Source organism: Odontomachus brunneus, unplaced genomic scaffold, assembly GCF_010583005.1.
Source record: "Odontomachus brunneus isolate Ranch 3 - 2012 unplaced genomic scaffold, Obru_v1 Obru_scaffold_072, whole genome shotgun sequence".
Lineage (NCBI taxonomy): Eukaryota > Metazoa > Arthropoda > Insecta > Hymenoptera > Formicidae > Odontomachus > Odontomachus brunneus.
In genome coordinates this window covers 1,127,855-1,149,053 of record NW_022639522.1, presented here as the reverse complement: position 1 = coordinate 1,149,053, position 21,199 = coordinate 1,127,855, and the positions used below count along the sequence as shown (strand labels likewise).

The 21,199-nt window shown below is 38.5% G+C and overlaps 1 protein-coding gene across 24 annotated transcripts in view; it reads right to left on the bottom strand.

Moving 5' to 3' along the window:
• Positions 1-21,199, bottom strand: part of LOC116846989 (twitchin) — a 105,189-nt gene that overhangs the window by 28,364 nt on the left and 55,626 nt on the right. For all 24 annotated transcript variants that reach the window (XM_032821494.1, XM_032821495.1, XM_032821496.1 and 21 more), the window contains 30 exons: positions 20,330-20,480; positions 19,306-19,542; positions 18,942-19,078; positions 14,077-14,202; positions 13,845-13,989; positions 13,614-13,753; positions 13,392-13,536; positions 12,973-13,114; positions 12,274-12,398; positions 11,830-12,183; positions 11,203-11,409; positions 10,532-10,840; positions 9,616-10,203; positions 9,105-9,410; positions 8,550-8,852; positions 7,812-8,096; positions 7,167-7,478; positions 6,552-6,854; positions 6,120-6,401; positions 5,642-5,941; positions 5,150-5,452; positions 4,589-4,870; positions 4,099-4,404; positions 3,603-3,905; positions 3,110-3,411; positions 2,599-2,878; positions 2,163-2,468; positions 1,758-2,032; positions 1,340-1,646; positions 296-1,177 (listed from right to left, as the gene is read on the bottom strand). In XM_032821494.1, coding sequence (XP_032677385.1) covers positions 296-1,177; positions 1,340-1,646; positions 1,758-2,032; positions 2,163-2,468; positions 2,599-2,878; positions 3,110-3,411; positions 3,603-3,905; positions 4,099-4,404; positions 4,589-4,870; positions 5,150-5,452; positions 5,642-5,941; positions 6,120-6,401; positions 6,552-6,854; positions 7,167-7,478; positions 7,812-8,096; positions 8,550-8,852; positions 9,105-9,410; positions 9,616-10,203; positions 10,532-10,840; positions 11,203-11,409; positions 11,830-12,183; positions 12,274-12,398; positions 12,973-13,114; positions 13,392-13,536; positions 13,614-13,753; positions 13,845-13,989; positions 14,077-14,202; positions 18,942-19,078; positions 19,306-19,542; positions 20,330-20,480 — 8,443 coding nt within the window. The remainder of the gene's footprint in view (positions 1-295; positions 1,178-1,339; positions 1,647-1,757; positions 2,033-2,162; positions 2,469-2,598; positions 2,879-3,109; positions 3,412-3,602; positions 3,906-4,098; positions 4,405-4,588; positions 4,871-5,149; positions 5,453-5,641; positions 5,942-6,119; positions 6,402-6,551; positions 6,855-7,166; positions 7,479-7,811; positions 8,097-8,549; positions 8,853-9,104; positions 9,411-9,615; positions 10,204-10,531; positions 10,841-11,202; positions 11,410-11,829; positions 12,184-12,273; positions 12,399-12,972; positions 13,115-13,391; positions 13,537-13,613; positions 13,754-13,844; positions 13,990-14,076; positions 14,203-18,941; positions 19,079-19,305; positions 19,543-20,329; positions 20,481-21,199) is intronic.

Sequence of the window (21,199 nt, the reverse complement as noted above, 5' to 3'; positions counted from 1 at the left end):
TATATAATTATATAATTATTATATTAATTAATTAATATTACAAAGGGTTCAACAAACTTAGATCACACAATAACGTTTTTGACATAAAAATATAATTTGTTTGGTAAAAACAATATTAAAGTTTTTTAAAGAAAACAATAAAAAGTAATTTACTTAAGTTGTGTTGACTCTTACAGAATTGTTAATGGTTTTCATGATCCTACAAGTATGTAAATATATATGTCAATTTAAAAAGAGTTGAACAAAAAGTAAATTTACATTTAAAAAGAGAAAATCGGGAAGAGCCAGATCTTACCGAATGGATTCTTCGCGATGATTCCATGCTCGGTTTCCAACGGTTCGGATTCGCCTTCTGCGTTCACAGCCGCAACTCGGAATTTGTATTCTTGTCCAGGCACCAAATTCTCCACCTCCATGTTGGGATCCTTGGTGCGTCCAATCGGTATCCATCTGCCGGTCTCCGTATCCATTTTCTCGACCACATAGTGGTCCAAGGGAGCACCGCCGTCGTCCATAGGTGGGTTCCATTTGAGAGTACAACCTTCTTTGTGTACATCTGAAACCTTGAGCGGTCCTTCCGGCTTGCTAGGTTTGTCCAACACCAAGACCTCGATCGACGCCTCATCTTTGCCAGAGCTATTCTCCGCCTTTAAGGTTAAAGTGCCGCAGTGCGCTCTAGTTGCTGACGAGACCACAAACTTCGTCTTGTACTCCTCTGTCTCAATGGTCAGGCCGTTGCTGGATTCTTGCTTGGCCTTGTTCAGGAACCAAGTCTTTGATGGCGGTGGTTCGCCCGTCACTTTGACGTCCAGCCGAATGACGTTGCCAGCCTTAATCGTAATGTCTTTTAGATTGGTGCGATCGATCTTGGGCGCCGCGTAGCGGTCCTTGGCGGTCAATGTGTCACTGGGCTCGCTGGGTTTACTCTGACCGCCCTTGTTGACGGCCTTTACCCGGAATTGATACTTTTGACCCTCCACGAGATCCGGCACTTTGCCTTCTGTCTTATTGCCCGGCACTTCTGCGGCCTTCTGCCACTTGCCGTATTGGTCCTTCTTTTCAATGATATATTTTTCGATAGGAGCACCACCATCCTTCTTTGGGGCCTTCCATTTCAAGTCCACGTGATTCTTCGACCAGTCCTTTAATTCGGGTTTGCCAGGTGCGTCAGGTTCAGCTGAACAAATATATCATTGTTGATAAGAAAATATTGTAATATTATGGAAAATTATAATGTCACAACATATATGATAAAAAAAAATTCTCTGGAACAAATTTGTGCTCAACAATAAGTATATATATATATGATAGATGATATATATGAGAAAAATACACTCACCATAAGGATTCTTGGCAGTGGTTGGAATACTCGTCTCCAGAGGTTCGGACTCGCCCTCGGAGTTAACAGCTTTGACACGGAATTGATAATCCTTGCCCTCGTTCAGGCCAGACACGTCTGCCTCGGGAGTCTTACTGGTGCCACATGGAACCCAACGTCCGCTATCCACATCCATCCTTTCGATGAGATAATGGTCGACTGGTTCGCCACCATCGTCCTCGGGTTTGTCCCATTTCAACTTGCAACCTTCTGCCGTTACATCAGACACTTCGAGCGGACCTTTCGGTTTGCTGGGCTTGCTCAACACCTAATAATTGTCAAGAACAATTGCAATTGGTCAGACAAATCTTAATAGGTAACTTCGTACTTTCAGATGAATGGCTAATGCACATAGTCAAAAACCAGTTACTGCACAAACCTGAATTTCGACATCGACTTGATCGGTACCACTGTCGTTCTTGGCGATGACGGTGTAAGTGCCGCCGTCTGAGCGCTTGAGCTTGTTGAGGATAAACATGGTGTGGTAATCTTCATTCTCGATTTTAAGGCGATCCATACTCTTCAACACCGCATCTTTAAGTTTCCACGTGACGACTGGAGGCGGCTCACCTTTGATGTCAGCCTCGATTCGCAGCATCTGGCCAACTCGCATAACTTTCTTTTGGAGATTCTTGCGATCGATGCGCGGAGCCACTGCGAGAAATTAAATATATAAAATAAGATTGACAATTGAATTTGATACAGTGCTTAGGATTTAATAAATTAATCTAATAAATTGAATTTAATAAATTAATTTACGTAAAACCAAGATTGCTGAACTTACAGAATCGAGGTTTAGCAATGACGCTCTTCGAGTTGTCGCTGGGTTCACCAGGTCCAGCTCTGTTCACCGCCACGATCCTGAACTCGTACTCATGTCCTTCCTGAATACCATCAGTTACCTTGGCAGCGGTGCGATCTCCCGGCACCTTAGCAACGTCCACCCACTGCCTACCCTCTTTATCTCGCATCTGCACAATATATTTTTCGATCGGTGCACCGCCGTCATCCTTTGGCGGAGTCCATTCGAGATCTACAAAGTCCTTATCCCAATTCTTAAGTTCTGGTCGACCAGGCTTGCCAGGTTCATCTGCAATCGAGATGGCATGCAAGATATAAGATTGGAGGAAATTTACATTGTTTCATGTCCCAATTTTCAGTTTTGTACGAAAGAAGTTTGAATTTGAAAATTTTAATTATATATTATTCTAAACACGTACCGAATGGATTCTTGGCAATGATGGATTTGTCTGCTTCCAGATCGTCGGACTCTCCTTCTCTGTTGACCGCCTTCACGCGGAATTTATAAGGCTTGCCCTCTTGCAGCCCGGTAATAGTAGCTTCCGGCTCGATGCTGCGGCCGCAGGGTATCCATTGTCCTGTGAGAGGATCCAGTTTTTCGATCTCGTAGTACTCGACCGGCGAACCACCGTCGTCTTCAGGCTTGTCCCATTTGAGTTTGCATCCGTGTTTGTTCACGTCTGACACTTCCAACGGACCCTGAATTGGAAAAAAATTAGTTACTATTATAAAATCTAAAATCTCACTATTTATTGAACACTTAATGAAGAACAAAATATTGTTCAATCTTTATTTAATAAAGACAATAAATTCACTTGTATGTGAATGTAAGACATTACTTTTTAATTATGTTGAATTATTGCAAATTATGTATCACATGTTTATTAATATGAGATTATTCTAAATTGTGTGTGAAATATATTAAATTACCTTCGGTTTACTCGGCTTGCCAAGCACAGTGATTTCCACTTCGGCGGTATCTTCTCCGACCTCGTTCTTCGCCTTGATCACGTACTTGCCGGTATGCGCGCGTTTAGTTTTCAGGATGAAGAACTTGGTGTTGTAGTCAATGTTGTCGATGCGTAGCGTATCGTCTGACACGAGTTCCTTGTCCTTGAAGGTCCAAGTGACTTTTGGCGGTGGTTCGCCAATTATGTTAACGTCCAAAGTCACAGTAAGACCGACCTTCACCGTTATAGCTTGCAAGTTTGTGCGATCGATATATGGTTTCACTGCAAAATTCATATAAAATCAAATAACAACGAAATTATGATAGAGAAAAAATACCAAATTTACAACTTTACAAACTATTTAAGTAAAATGCAACGAAGATTTCTAGATAGTATTATTTGTGTAATAAATCTTTTAGTAACGCGGCATTTTTGTATGTTACTCTAATCTATTGAAATGCAGCAACACTTACGCCAACGAGCTTTAGCGGTGTGCGGATTAGTGGCCTCGCTAGGTTCACCAGGACCAGCTTTGTTGACCGCACGTACCCTAAATTGATACTGATTTCCTTCTTCCAATCTGGGAACTGTCCCAGTACACATAGGTCCTTGTACTTCAGCCGCTTTAACGAAGCTGGTACCGAACTTATCTTTCATCTCGATGATGTATCCGGTAATCGGTGCTCCACCGTCCCTTATTGGTGGTTCCCATTTGAGTTTTACCATATTTTCTGACCAATCAATAATTTCTGGAAGTCCAGGTGCTGCTGGAGCGTCTAAAATATTTTGGAGAATACGCTGTCAGTATATAGGAACTAATTATACAAAGCACTATCATTTTTCTTACTATTAATTTTATATCACAAATAAAACCAAATAAACTATAGTATCTATTAAGCATTTCTGAACACTGAAGTTAAATATTTATGAAATAAAGCGAACGTTATAATCCAAATCGTAATACTTTACCATATGGATTCTTGGCTAAGATGGCGGTATCGGTTTGTAGAGGCTCCGATTCTCCCTCCTCGTTTACAGCCTTCACACGGAACTCGTACTTCTTGCCGGGCTCCAAACCAGTAAGCGTGTGCTCAGTTTTGTCAGGATCCACGATACCAGCTGGCATCCAACGACCCGTTGTCACATCCATCTTCTCCACTATATAGCTGGATAGAGGAAGACCACCATCGTCCTTCGGCTTGTTCCACTTCAATTTGCATCCCTCCTTGTGCACGTCCGTGACTTCCAGTGGTCCCTCCGGTTTTCCAGGCTTGTCTGAAAAATTATATAGTGTTTCAAATAAGGATATACGTTATAAAAACACTTTTTTAGTTCTTTAAATGTAAAATTTATTAATCTACTAAAATGTAAATAACAATTCATTAAACGCGAAAATTATTAAATATTTTAAAATAATTCTCTAAAAAAATATATATAGTTTATTCACGTTTTTACCTACCGAGTATATTAATTTCTACGTCAGCTTCATCTTGCCCGGAATCGTTCACAGCCTTGATAGTGTATTTGCCAGTTAATTTACGACTGGTATTCGTCAACTGGATCTTGGTGAGATAGTCTTCGTTATCAATCTTCACGTTGGCTCCGGTCTGGAGTGGTGCACCAGCAAAGCTCCATGTAACAGTTGGAGGAGGTTCACCTTCAATGTCAACCTCGAGCTTGACCAATTGGCCTGCTCTGACTTTGATAGTTTGCAGTTTGTCACGATTGATGTGCGGTTTCACTACGAGAAATAATAATATAATTATCTCAAATTTCTTTTTATTTCGATGTAACTATTATAAATTCATCATTCATTCGTATTAAATAAAAATTTAATTTGATTAACTTTTTATCTAACAATTACAAAATGTTTTATGTGTGTAAATTAATAATTATTTATAATAATTATTATATTAATAATAATAATAATAATAATAATAATAATAATTAATATTAATAATTATTATTTATATTAATAATTATTATTAGTCTGTCAGCTAATGAAATAAAATATACTCACGGAATCTCGCTTTAGCAACATGCGGTTTGGTTGGATCGCTGGGCTCCGACGGTCCAGCCTTGTTAACAGCGCGAACGCGGAATTGATAAGTAGAACCCTTTTTCAAGCCGGTAACGCGGCCTTTCGGCTGAGGCGAGTCGGTGACGAGAGCTTCCTCCCAATGCGAAGATGGTTTCTCCTTTTTCTCGATGATATACCCGGTGATCGCTGCACCGCCATTGTTCTTGGGAGGTTCCCACTTGAGATCCACACGATCGACGTCCCAGTCCTCAAGTTCTGGTGTTCCAGGCTTGCTGGTTACATCTGTCGAAAGGAAGTTACGTCAAATATAATTTCAAAATATAATTTCACAGACATTGATAAGATAGAAAAATAATTTACTAATTTATATTAAAATATTGAACTCGACGTTTTTGAATAATATGCATACAGTATTTATATTAATCATCATCTAACAATTTTTGTATTGGTTTAATATAATATTAAACTTACCATAAGGATTCTTTGCGAGCGTGGAACCATCTGACACGAGCGGTTCTGATTCTCCTTCCTCATTCAGAGCTTTCACTCTGAACTCGTACTCGTGTCCTTCTTGAAGACCCTTTACGTCCATTTCGGTATCCGCGGTACGACCGACAGGTACCCATCTGCCAGTTGATTTATCTAATTTTTCTATTTGATAACCAGTGATCGGTTTGCCGCCGTCATCTTCTGGTTTCTCCCACTTCAGCTTGCAGCCGTTCTTCGTGACGTCCGCCACTTTGAGCGGTCCCTTTGGCTTTCCAGGAGCCGCTGCGTAGGAAAGAGATCGTATAACAAACATAATAATAAAAATAATAGTAAGAATAGTTTTGTCATAATAATAACTCGCAAGAATAACCACAAAATAACGCGCGAAAAACTTCTTTCAAGAATCTATAATTTATACTTTCAGTGTTTGAAAAAAACCGATGTGGTACTTGCAACTCACATAATATTGTTATTTCAACTTCCGCTTCATCCTCGCCGTGAGAATTGACAGCCTTGATTTTCCATACACCGGTGTTCTTGCGCAAGCTGTCGCTAATAGTGATCTTCGTGTTGTAGTCGACATTGATGATCTCGATATTCTCGCCGGATTTCACCTCGCTGTTGGCGTGATACCACTTGATCTCTGGCGGCGGCTCACCCTGTACGTCCACGTCGTACTTGACGCTTTTGCCGGCTCGCACGATGATCGGTTTCAAGTTCGTTCTATCGATTCTCGGTTTCACTGAAACAAACGGATTTGTATCCTGAATATTCGCGATGCCGGAATATTAAAAACGTTATACATATCTAATAAAATATAAAATGATATAAAATATAATAAAATAATGTAATAAAAATGTGTGAGAGAGAGATAGATTTAACAAATATTTACGAGCTTTGTGTTTGCAGATCTGCATCTTCGATGCATCAGATGGAGGTGAAGGTCCGGCTTTGTTCACGGCGATAACTCGGAACTGATATTCGCCCCTTTCCTTCAAGTCCGGTACCTTGGCGTCGAGTTGATTTCCAGGCACCTCGATGGCCTTCTCCCAATCAGGCTTGTAGCGATCTTTCTTTTCAATGATATATTTCTCGATCGGCGCTCCTCCGTCGAATTCGGGCGGGGCCCACTTCAAGCTTATGGATTCGTTGTCGTAATCCGTGACTTCCGGCGTTCCCGGCTTCAACGGTTCATCTGAAAAGGAGAATTATATTATTAATAATATTAAAAATACATTCAAGTCTGCATTTGTTTTCTCTTCTTAAGAATAAAAGATAGAGATTTGAGATTTAATATCTTAACCTTTTGAGATTTAATATCTTAACAGTTAAATTTGGATAATCAAAGTTTTGAATTTCTTTGACAATTCTCTTCAGTATTTTATTAATTAAAAATATATTCTTGAATAAAGGTTTTCAAAATATCTTGTATGGTTCGAATATGTACTTTGAATTGATAAATCAGATCTTAATATATCACTTAAACGTCTGAAAAATATTGACGCACCATATGGGTTCTTGGCAATGACGCCACGATCGCTTTCTAAAGGTTCCGAATCGCCCTCGTCGTTAACAGCTGTTACGCGGAATTTGTATTCGCTTCCTGGATTCAGGCCGGTAACTTCGAATTCTGTATTGGGAGAGTTCCCAGGCACCTTGCCCACCCTGACCCATTTCCCTGTTTTCGTGTCCATCTTCTCGATCTCGTATTCTTTGATCGGCACACCACCGTCATCCTCAGGCTTTTCCCACTTCACTTTAGCCGTGGTGTTCGTGACATCACTGACTTTTAGAGGTCCTTTAGGCGCGCTTGGTTTTCCTGTGAGGAAAGAAATATTTCCTTTAAATTTCTATTTTAAACACAATGTATGTGTGTGTTCTTCTTTTTCTTTAGATCCATTTGTATGTAAAATAAAGCGCGCGTGTATGTATGTATATACATACATATATATATATATATATATATATATATATATATATATATATATAATCTATTAATTAAATTAATTTTATTACCGTGTTATACTAAACGGTGAATTAAATATAAAGTTTTTTATCCACACATGACACGTGATACAAAAAATGTAGCTTTTATAAAATTTAACTAACATAATAGCAAACTAATATGATTCTATTCTATAGTTTCATTTACCTAGTACTGTGAGTTCGACGGTTTCTTCGTCTTTGCCGTTGGCGTTTTCGGCGACTAAAGTATATTTTCCGGTATCTTTGCGCATCGCATTGACGATTGTGAAATCGGTGTGATAGTCGACATTGTCGATCTTGATACGCTCGGTGGTAGTCAGCGGGATATTGTCCCTCCAAATCCATTTGGTTTCTGGCGGAGGTTCACCACTAACATCCACTGACCACTTATGTGTGCGGCCAGCTTTAATGATGATGGACTTGAAGTTCGTTCGGTCGATTCTCGGTCTCACTGAAAATATTTTTTTCAACTTTAGTTAGTAATAAAATAATTTTACACACTTACAACTGCGAGTTAATTCTAATAATTTTTATCATTTATTTATTTGCATGTGCAGAGCATTTCTAAAAAATAATATATACTCTCTATATACATACAATATATACATACATATAATACATACAATACTAAATGACTTTCGTTCATTTAAATTCTTTCCCACTTTACATTTTTCTATTGTCATTTTTATAAAGTTTTGTTAAAAATCAAGTATTTCTTAAGTTTAAGTGATTTTTAGATAATAAAACTTTTTGATAATATATAAAATATCTCAAATCGAGCTCAATTTTGTTTTAGCAAAAACGTTTGTTTCATAAATCCAATAACTTGTAATACCAAACTTCTAATAATACGCCACGCTATAATGAGAAGAATAAAGCTCGAATGATGAAAATTTGAACTTACGATTCCTGTGCTTGCAGAGATGGTTGTCCGTAGGATCGCTAGGCTCGCTAGGACCAGCCTTATTATGAGCGCGAACGCGGAATTGATAGACCATCTTCTCCTTGAGGCCTTCTACTTTAGCTTCAGGAGTCGAATCAGTGGTTTTCATCACTTCAACCCAGTCGACGGCGAATTTATCCTTCATCTCGACGGTATAATGCGTGATCACTCGTCCACCATCGCTTTTTGGTTTCTCCCATTTCAGGGACACACTGACGTTGTCGTAGTCGAAGATTTCAGGCTTGCCAGGCTTACCAGGCTCATCTGTAAAAAAAAATTATGTAAAGAGTGTGGCCAAGTCTGTTTAGTCCGATTTTCTGTACCTCGAAAATGTCGTAAGTTTTCATAATATACAAAAATATTAGATATTTTCGGGGTACAAAAAATCAGGCTAAATTTGGCCGCTCTCTTTTGTATAAAAATTTTCCGTACGAGTTTTGTGTTAACTTTCATCATCATATATTAATTATTTTATTTAAATCCATGCAAAATATTCCTATTTTAATGTATTCTTACCGTAAGGATTCTTGGCGACAATAGCTTCCTCGACCTCCAATGGTTCAGACTCGCCTTCCTTATTGACGGCCTTGACTCGGAACTTGTACTTCTTTTTGGGCGTCAGGCCGGAGAACGTGAAGATCTTCTCGTGAGGACCGACTTCTCCAGCTGGAATCCATCGTCCAGTATCCATATCCATTTTTTCCAACACGTAACCGGTGATTTCGGTACCGCCGTTATCTTCGGGTGCGTCCCATTTGACTTTGACATGATCGGAGCGTACTTCCTCCGTCTTGAGGGGTCCAATCGGGATCGATGGTTTGTCTGTGAAGAATATGATCGCCAAATTAGGAAAGAGATTTAAAAATTAAAAATTTGTCCCACGATATGTCGTGCAAAACGTTCTTATAAAAGACAAAATCTTTCCAATTTCTTGAAAAAACTCTGCACTCTGCACTCTGCACTCTGCAGTCTAGAAGATACATATAACTTCAAGAAGATATTAACAAGATCTGTTCAAAAAGCTTACCAAGAACGACGACCTCGCTAGTGCTCTCGCAGGTACCGGAGCTGTTCTTCAACAACAGTTTGTACTTTCCGGAATCAGGTCTGGTGGTCTTTCTGACCGTCAACACGGTATTCCTCTCGTACTTGTCGATCGTGATCCTTTCCGCCGCGTCTTGGAAGATCTCCTTTTGACCTAGGAACCAATGTACCTCTGGCTCTGGCTCGCCGGCGTACTTAATGTCAAACTTGATAACTTGTCCCTTCTTGATGACTAGATTTGTGAGGCCATCACCGATAATATATGGCTTCACAAATCGAGATTTCGCTATGATAGGCTTGGTGGTATCGGAGGGTTCGCCAGGACCGGCCTTGTTCACTGCGCGTATCCTGAACTCATACTGTGTGCCTTCCTTCAGACCGTCAACAGTCGCTTGAGTAACATCTCCTACTTCCTTGCCTGTGACCCACTCTTTGCCGAACTTCTCCTTGTACTCAATTATGTACCCGGTGATCGGTGCACCGCCGTCGTCGTCGGGTTTCGTCCATGTCAAGTCAGCATGGTCCTTGTCCCAATCGGTGATATCGACATTCATGGGTTTGCCTGGTTCATCTGGAACACGCAAGAACATTTTCCTTTCACTGCTTTCTCTTTTTCAATAGCGCAATAATAAAATAAAATTAGGCAATGAAAACAGAATATTGGAAAAAGTGACAAAAAATTAGACTATTCGATTTAATCATTTTATTTATGTGAGGAATTGTTTTATTAATTTAAAGAAACTTTCGTAACCTTAGGCATTAAAAAAAATAGTTATTTTAATGTGTGTGTGAATAAATATTATTTATACAATATATATAATATCTACATTTAAAAAAATATAAAGTTTGTTCGTTTATTTATACTCTTTCCTCAATTAATTCTGGTTAGGGAAACTTACCCCATGGATCCTTGGCTAAGACGGGCTTGGCAAACAGCGCCGGTTCGCTGGAGCCGAGTTTGTTTAACGCCCGTATGCGGAATTTGTATTCCTTCTTCGTCACGAGATCCGTCACCTTATAGACACACTTCTCGCCTAGCATGACTTCGCCCACGTTTTCCCATTGCGACTTCAGGCTCAGATCGAGACGCTCGATGACGTATTTCGTGATAGGTGAGCCACCGTCATCTTTCGACGGTTTGAAGGACACGACGCATGAGTCGTGGAAAATATCTTTGACGTCGACATCGGTCGGTGCAGACGGAACGTCTAACGAATCGTAGAAGTGAAAATGAGAAGTAACGTAGATATATAAGATTTTATTAACCCTTAGTGGCTTATGTGAAAAACAACACCACATGTGGTCCTACATGGGTCTTTTGATTCCGGCCCTTTTATCATATCTTTAAAGTGGTTCGAAAAATCTATAAAAATTCATGGATATACTTTCAAGTTTCTAAAACAAGTTTCCCCTACCCGTAATATTTTTTAGGAGGCGGCAGAAAATCCGGAACCCTTCAACATGTTGAGAAATTTCTATGAATAAAACTATCCGGACTCGAAATACCCATATAAGGCCACTAAGGATCAAACTAATTGTATGTAATTATTCTTATGCGAACAGTACGAACCTTGCATAATAATATTGACGTCTTTCACTTCTTCGCCCTGATTGTTACTAATTTTGAGCTGGTAGATTCCAGACGACTCGCGTTGAGGTTTCTTGATCTTGTATGTGATCTTATCCTCGCCTACAACAATCTCGACATCCTTGAGAGGTAGTGCTTTGCCGTCCTTCATCAGCTTCGCTTCCACTTGACTCTGTTTGGTGCCATCGACTGTACAAATTGCAAATATAAAATTTCATGACGTGGATGCAATAATTGGAGATTTCACAGAATTTAAGTCGTGTAACAATCCAATAAAAAAAAAATCATTGACAGAACGTTATCGTAAAGATATTCAATAACGTATAATATTTTTAATGTGTAGTACTTGATGTTGTACAAATGATGACTTTGACATTTCAGTATTTCTAAAAGATGTATTTGCAATATTCAAAAAGATCATATTGTCTAGTAGAACTTTGAAATATTTAAAATATTTGATGTAAGTAAATAGAAAAAAATAAATTACAAAATATATTTATATATTAATAAAATATCAAACAAAAATGCTAAAAAAATATGTATGCAAGATCAATACTTCAAGATATGTTAATCCAGCGTTCGTTTGTTTATTGAAAAGATAAATGTTACCTTTGAAAGGCACGACAAAGGTCAGTGGTGCGCTGCAGGGTCCTTCGACTTTGTCGGGGAAGTCGACTATAGGCTTACTCTCGCCTTTCCTCACGGTAAGCTTGCAACTGCTGGTCAGCTGACCGCTCTCGCACATAATCTCGCCATCGTCTGTCATCTCCACTCGATTGAAGACCAACTGGTGCTTACCACCGCCCAGGTTCTTAATCTCTATCCTCTCGTTCGGCTCGATCTTCTCGCCATTAAAGTAGAATATGGCTGGCGCGGTTTGATCCTGCAGCTCGACATCCAGCACCAACTTCTCCCTCTCGACTGCGACCGTGTCCTTCAGCTTCTTGTTGAAGCGATTGGCGTCTGTAATATGCATAGAAGTACATTGTTATGTGATTACTCCGGAAGTGAGACATCGAGAATAAATCGAAGATGAAGTTGTGTTATACATACACATTATCACAATTTCGGCTTCTGTCTTGTCAGCGTTGCTCACGCAGGAGTAGAGTCCAGCATCGGTGACCTTGCAGTCTTTAATGGTGAGTTTTCGTTTCCTGCCGTCTTCCTTGATTTGCACCCTAATGCAAAAATTATTTATAAACAGTGAAATCTTAAGAAATACAAAATGTTAAATATAATAAATCACAAAATATAATATTATATAAAAAGAAATTATACCTCTTTCGGATTTATTTAATTTAACGTTTTAAAGTTAAAGAAATAAATCTTAAAATTTAAGATATAAAAGGTGAAATTCTGAATAATCTGTAATATTTTAATTGCATTTTACATTGCCATGAAAAATATAAAATTGACGCTTCGCATTACAAATTTGAACCAAAGTTTCCCATTGGTTTTTAACATAAATTAACATCTACTTTAATGCAAACAGAAAAATTGGACACATATTATAGAACTTTTTAAAATTGGTTCTGATCGGAATTATTCCGTTTTCCCTAGTGACAATAGAAATGATAATAGAAATCTGAGGAATATTATATTATATTATGTGCATATGTATAATGAAGGATCAAACTATAATATTTTAAAGTAATATATTTTTGAAATTCGAGAGGTACAAGCTTTTTTATATAATTACCTAAATTAATTAATAATTCGGCATTTAAAAGATTGGTATATTAGAATATGTACCTCTTATCAGGCGTAATCGCCTGGTCGCCTTTAAACCATTTTACTTCACCCGCGGCATCGTCTAATTCGCAAATCAAAACCATCGCCTCTTTTTCTACTAATTGCTGATGCTTCAGCACCTTGACGAATTTGTAAGGGTACTCTAAAGAAGGAAAGGCGTCATTTAAATAATTTTTTTATTGCTTCAACAAAAAAAGAAGCATTAGTATTATTATATTATTTATATATGCTAAACCTTTTTACGCGATCGCAATTTTTAGACTCTCTCCTAATATTAATATAAATCCTCTTTCACTGCTTATTAGCGAATTTCAGTGTAGTGAAAACAAAAATTTTGCGAACTCGATCTTTTATACGAAATGTCACACATTGTATGTCTTCGAAACGAATTGTTACAATAAAAAAGAAGCGATACGTACCAATTATGGAAAGAGTCGTCTCGGTTTTGTCCGTTTGTTTGCTTATCTTACAAGAATACTCGCCGCTGTCTTCAAGAGTCGCGTTTTTTAAAGTTAGCCGACAAACGCCGGCTATGTCTTTGGAGATACTATACACATCTCCATCCTGAGGAATAACATTCGATTAGCACGAGAAAAAATAACAAATGTAGATTTACTCGAACTTTTAGTACAATGAATTACCTCGAGTTTTGTTTTGCCCCTATACCAGAGTACCTGCGCCATATTGGAACTGACTGTACATTCCATGTAAGCTTCATGCTGGGCAAAGCCGCTGATGTTCTTCTGCAACGGCTTCGTGAAGGTGTACGTTGGATCAGGTTCTGGAAAAGGAAGAAGTATGATGAATTTAATTAAAGATTTCTCTGTTAAGAAGAAAAAGAATTTGTTTTATAGGAAAAATATGTTGCGTACCATCCACGTTGAGGAAGGCTGTGCTGGATACACCGGAAATTTCAATTGTATATTTTCCGGTGTCTTCGACTTTGGGTCCGAGGACGACCAGCTGGTAGCAGTCTTCCTCGTTTTTGAATTTGTACTTGGCTGACGGGAATAATTCCTGCATACAAAGTTAGGTTGTAAAAATTATTTATCAAAAATAGAATCTTCTCAATAAATATTAAAACAATTTTCGAGAAACACTCACGTCCTTTCGGAAGAACCATTTCGGCTTGCAGTTCGGTTTCGTAAAGTTCGCTTCGAATGTGACTTTCTTGTCCTTGCCCTCCTTGGCGTATTGATCTATCAATGGCTTCAGGAAGCTTTCCGGTTTCTGCGAAAGAGAACCACCGATTAAACGTGGATCACGTCCGTAAAGGCGGCCGGTAGAAATCCAGTAATATCGTTCGACAGCGGTCGCTATGCTAGGCGATATAAAAAGATAAGTAGACAAAAAATCGGTGGAAAAATCGTAAAATACACCTCTGCCTCTCTGTGTGAGCAGGAGGGCGACAACGAAAAAAAAAAAAGAAAAAGAAAAAGGGACGAAGACGGAGTCTCCGTGAATACTTCGGGACGGACTCTAGAAAAAAGATTCTAGAGAAAAACGTGGAAAATCGACAAAAAGCTCGATCGACCGTTCGTTGATAGAGCTGATCGGACTTTCAAGCCTGTGACTCATCATGCTAGCTAGTTAAGAGTTAAGAGTTGCGTTATGCAGCTTTGAGAAGAATAAGAATAGGTGGGCTTCCTCGGAGAGAAAGAAAGAGAGAGAGGAAAAGATATTTATTGTCGAGCAAGATAGTTGTGCGAGAAGATAGTTGCTGGAGAAGGCGTTCTGATAACGGCACATTTAACACATCGACGAGAAAAGATATTAACTTGACATAAGGGATTCTAATTGTGGATAATGGTTTTATATATAATCGACACAATAAAATTTGTGTAAATTCAAACATGTAAATTCATAATAGTGCCGGAATATCGTAAGTAATTCTCAATTGAAAATATATAATTAAATAAAAGAAACTTTACATTAAAATAATATTAAGTGAAAAAAGTAGTTTCTTTTATTCAATTTCAATTATTTAATGCGACAAATTTCTTTTTTCCTCATTATTGAAGATGTCATAAATTAAAATCCCTCTTCAAGCGCTTCCAGAGTTAAACAGTTATACAGAGTTTCCGTCGGAGAAACGATAGAAGAATTGAGAAAAGTAAAGCTATAGAGATCGAGTGGGAAGATGCAACGATTCCAGAGACAGCGATGTAAGCTGAGTCTTAGGAAATTAATTCATTTATAACAGAGCGTCATTAATTTGTGAAGGTAGAAGAAACGGTAGTAGAGTCCGCAACAGATCGATTAATGTGTTGTGGGAAGAGTCGTCCAGAGATAGAGTGACAGAAAAATAGAGTGAGTTCCGGAGCTGATCAAAGAGAAAGAGAGTTTCGAGAGGATTGTCGAGCAATAGCGACAGGCAAACAGATAATCGATATCACGTGAGACTGCTGAGAGAGATTGATTCACGTGAGAATCGGTCCAACCTGCGTCCTGGTGAAGTGATGTAGGGTCGGCCAGTCGGGAATTAATTCGGCCAGGGATTGCCTACGCGATCCATTATTCTAGAAACAACAAAAGGCATTCGCGATCACAGCGTCTTGCCGATTTTGGGTGATCAATCTTGCTCACTGATCGCTTTCAGCGGGAAAAAGATCAACACGGATTTCTAAATCCTTCCTTTCTGTTTTCTTTTTTTTTCCTTAAAACTCAGTCGTTGCTAATTCTATATCTTGTACCGTACTATTCTTCGTTATTTCAGAATTTCCGGAAAAAGAGATCATCGCTACTCGTCATTATGAGTTATGCATCATCCGCAACGATGGTTACAAAGTTGTTAAGTGTATTACAAAGTATATTATAATGTACTCTTGTGTTACACACTATGAGCGATCAGTTGTTATCATTAATATTATCAGTTTCAGTTAATGTTATCTGTTATTATTGTATACTTTCAAATATCGAAAATTTCGTGATTTTGTGTACGAGCAAATCACATAACTCAACGGGGAGAAGTGAAATGACGAGGAATGATGATTTACTTAACAACCTACGTGGTGTTACGTGTTTTAGTTGAAAAACATTCACGTAAACGTGTGCATGCGTGATGACAAGCGATATGTGGATGATAAAGCCTCCTTTAAGCGTGAGAAGCGTGGATGATTCAGCCGTGATTCGTTAGTTTTCATTTCAGTCGTGTGAGTCCGCGATAAGTTTGCAAGAGTGAACTTAGGACTTATTTCGTTTGTCCGTTTCGTGATGTCATGAAATCTCTAGAGACTGTTCCTTAGGAAAGCGCAGGCCAAAGCGATCTCTCAATCGTACAATAGTCGCAAGAATTTTGAAACGATTTCTCGAAACTTTTGACTCGCCTGTCGACTAATCACGAAGTCCGATTATATTGGTGCCGCATCGAAAAATTCTTGCGAGTAACTGACTGGCTTCTCTTACGTTGTTTCGACCAATTTGCATTCTGTTTACAATCGGATTGACGTAACATCTGTCTTAATAAAGCAAAGAGATCGATCGCTTTCAACGTCCGCATTGAGCCGATCTCTTTGCTGTGCTACAGCAACATCATTTTTCTCTCTTATCTTGCTCAAAGAGGATCAAGTTTAGAAAAATCCGAAGAAGATAGGTATTCTGGTAAATTATCATGAGGTATCGAGACGTGAACTGAAAAGCACCGTTCCGGCAATACCGCAATATACTTCCAAAGTTCGATGCGCCAATTCTATAAAGAAATATCACACATCTAACTATATACAATTTTGAATTCATAATTATAATTTTGAGTAAACGAAAGATTTTCAGCGCGAAAGAATGATAATCGTGTCGAAGTAGACGCAGATTCGGACTTGGAAGATCCTTAATTAACCAGAATACCGTTGAGGAAGTGAATGGAAGCCTTGCGGGGCGGTTCTGCTCTCTGTTTTGTGGCATTTTGGAATCTAATGCAAGGTATATATTGCTTTAAGACTTTTTTTTCGCGAACCTTCTCCTTGGCGCGTGTCGCTAGTTTTGGCCAGTCGACGATTAGCTCCTGCAAACTTGGCCTGCGCTGAATGTCGAAGATGTCCTGCATGCCCGGCACACACACATCATGGTTAATGCCACTCTTATACAATTAGCCAATACCAATTTTCAAAGAACTCTGATTTGGAAAAGAAATTTTCGATAGAAATAAAATTTTGACAAGAAATGACAGCCAATCGTATCCTTCCTAGTGAGAAACCAATCTCTCTTTTTTTTTTTAATTTATATAATGCATACACATTTCTGAGAGTACTAGGTGTATATTTTATCATATTGAATATTCTTGTCAAATATTTGAAATGATAAATTTAAGTATATCAGAGTTCTTATCTTTTTCTATGATACTTCTACGCGTCTAGAGATAATGCTTCTTCTCCAATGTGAGAAGTGTCACATGCAATGAATTTGAAATGGTGCCAATTTCACTCGTTTCAGTTTAACAGTTCATGTTCTTGGCAAGTGACTATTTCTTTTTTTTTTTTCTACCAGCGGTAGGCTCTTGAGTTACGTTAATCGTGCTTGCTTGTTAATGGACAAATGTGTAATAATATACAGCTATCCCTCAATACGGTATAAGATAATGTCTCCTAATTTTAATTAATATTACATATATCAGTAAAGACTCTTCTATTAAATTTTTCACAAAATATTTTATAAAAGATAAATGCTATTCTTAAGTAATTGATAATTTTAATCACCAACCATAAAATTAGAATGATTAATTTCAATAAGTAACTTCAATAAATAATTCAGAAATGGTAATATTGAAAGTTTCGAATCGAGGGTTAGATGTAGTATACAAAGTGCAGCATTAACTCTAAACCATACATGTACGTATAGATGCATACGTTAAGGACAAGAAGAGAAAGTTACGTTGCTCGCGCAACAAAGTCGGGCCAGGGGGAGAAATGGAGAACATATGTGGCATAGTCGAAATTTAGTTGGTCGCGCGAGAGTAAAGTGGCAGACTTTCCGATAGCGATTAACAGTCAACAATGTGGCACGTTAAGGTCAAGATTCACCATTCTGCAGTTCTTTACAATTATTCCTTAAAAAGAACTGCAGAAGGCGCCCAATGAGTTGTAACGTTTCGTCGGTGTTCGAAAATTGTCATCGTCGTAATGTCGTCGTCATTGCAGGGTTCACTACGCGGGGTCGCTCAGAAACCTTGAGCCAGCTCCAATTAGTTTCACCCTTCCTGATTAGGGAAATTCGAAGGATCTCCACACCTTCCGTCAAGATCACTATTTCCTCGCCGTCTTGATACCAGCTCGGTCCATGTATCTCGTTTCGTAGCGACTAAGAAGACAAAGGTAGACAAAGAAGAAAAGAAGAAAGAAAGAAAGAGAAAAACAGGCAAAAATGCGAATGAGATCTTGAGAACCGATCGTCGCGGAAGTTACTTCACGGCGCGAAATCGGTAGACGCTGTTAACTATGCGAGCTGAATAAAAAAAATCATGTCTCCCATCGAGCTTAACTGTTCATCAAAAACATCGAGAGAGATGTGCGATTTCATCCTAAACTGGTTAAAAGTGAACAAAGTTCTGTTAATATCGTCGTAGAGAAGTCTTCCGTATTAATTTCCTCGTCACGACGCAGTTGTCGATTAAAAGTGAATAATGAGAATTAGAAAACAGAGAATTCAACAGGCGGATGACAGATTAAATTTGTACGTGAAATCGATGTATCACCTGTTTTCTTTATTCACGAAGACATCACGCTGTTAATGGCGTGCTGAAATTGCATTCACATCCACGTTACGAATATTACGTCGATGATGATTGTAAACATGTTGCACAGTGACAGATGCACACGCGACAACGATTCCATTCCGATTGAACTTATCTTAGATTCGATGATATCCACATAAAGTGATCTCACTAGTTCTAAACTAAGGGGAGATTCATTGAAAATTTCCCGCAACATTTCGTTTGCGTGTCATAGTTCGTATACGAGTGGGTGAAGCTAAACACATACCTTTTCCACCTTCTTCAACGCTGGCATGGGCTTCTCGACTTCCTTCAAGTCCACCTTTTCTTGCTCGACCTCTTCTCGCCCCCATTTCTGATACTTAATCTTCTTCAACATAGCACGGAAGTCCATACCACTGGCGTCTGTTATAAAATCCGTATTGTCAGTTAAATGTCAGAGCATCGATAAACGTTTTCATTTTGTTTTTACTGATACTTGAAGTATCAAGATGCACTAAACGTTAATTTAAGTATAAAATGGTATTGCCGACATTAAAATGTCTATTAATTATGTGAGAAAAGCTCTTCAAATTATTTATTGGATTGTCAGTCTGTGCACGTGTGTCGACAGAGCTGGATGCGAGTCTTACCGGAAACGTAGAGCTGCATCTCGGCGGAATCCTCGCCATGGATGTTGCTCACGACGATCTTGTAAGTGCCCTCGTCGTTGGGCTTCGTCTTCCTTATGCAGAGGGTGATCGTGTTGGTCTCCGTGTCCGTGAGGAACTTGAAGCGGCCACCCTCGATGATCTCAGTGATGCCCTTGTAGAACTTGAAAGTTGGCGCGGGCGTGCCCTCCACCGCGACGGTGAGATACGCCGTCGAGTCTGCGGAAAACAAAGATTGTTAACTTTTTAAACAAAGTTAAAGTGTTCATATATATAATCATATATGACATGAAGAAAAAAATTAATAATATAATATAAAATATAAAAGTGAATATAATTGAATATAATTAAACCAAATATATGTAAAAGTAAATAAAATACATGTAATATAAAATATAATAGTAAATAATATAATAGTGTAATATAATAGTAAGTAAATATATACAGGGTGTTTCCAAGAAACCATTCAACATTTATATGGTAGATAGTACATACTGAATAAAAAAAAATCTTAGTGAATATAGATCGAAAGCTCAATCGTTTCTGAGATATAAACATTTTTGTATGTTAGCATTATGAATGACTTAGGTTTTTACGTGTCGTATGCGATGTTTACTTCAATGTTTATAAACCGCGTTCTGTATGTCCTCATTCAATTTCCGTACATACTTCACAACAGAAGATTTCACTGGCAATCAGTCAGGTGTCATCAACTGGTAATTGCGGATCTTATTTGGTGATTACAAGGTTATAAGGTCTAAAAATGACATCGTATTACTCTAATCAAGAAATTTGCGATTCTATAAAAAGAAAATGGAAAGAAGACATGCGGAAAAGCCAGTAAAGCTTTTTGTAAAGCCAGTAAGTCATTCATGATGCTAACTATCATAAATGTATACTATCTACCATATAAATGCTGAATGGTTTTTTGGAAATAACCCTGCATAATATAAAATATAAAAGTGATTGAAGAAAATTTACTAAGTGAAGTAAAATTGAGACGTACCTTCGACGGCGGAGTACGACTCTTGGACATCGACGATCTGGGGTGGTCCAGCTGGTCCGACATCTCGCAGAGGTGTGCTAGGCTGATTGATCTTATTCTCGAGGTCCGCCACGCTGGGTCTTCTGATGTCCGCTGTGCTCGGACGACGACGCTGCACCATTCGAATAACAACGTGAGCAAATTCGCACACGCAATTTATGCATTTCGCGCTCAACGTGAAAGGCATTGAAAAGCTTTCGAGTGAAAGCGAGAAAATACGAAGCGCGACGTGCGACAGCTTCCGCAAGATCGAAATCTCGAAATTTTGTGTCCGGCGAGCTCGCGAAATCGGGATCAGGAAGATGCAAATTACGAGTTGCTGCAGTTAACTACATTTGCTACGATACTACATTTGTCAGAAATAATAAGTTAGATGAACATTTAATTGCCGCTTCTAGAAGCATTTTCTTATATTCCGATTTCGATCTTATACATCGGCGAATAATATTCGTGATTTTACTTCGAGTCATTCTTTTTGACTACGAGAAGGAATATCATTGGAAAATAAACAAAAACGGAAGTTGCGGTCGTCGTCCGATAAATCTGCGGCTCATGCGGGCTTCGCATATTTCCATTAATCATTACTTACGTTTATTTACACTTATAAAAATGTCTTATCGTTATTTACAGTTAATCATTAATTCACATAGTTAGTCAGCGTTACGTTTCAATCGTTAGTTCACCGTGTGTTATCCACACAATTGGGTAAGTCTCATAAGGATTAGTGACGATACTACAACTCGTTTTTTTTTTTTCAAGATGCATCGATTAGCAAGAAGATGGGGATCGATACACATGGGTAGTTTCGTATGATGATTTACCGACTCTCGT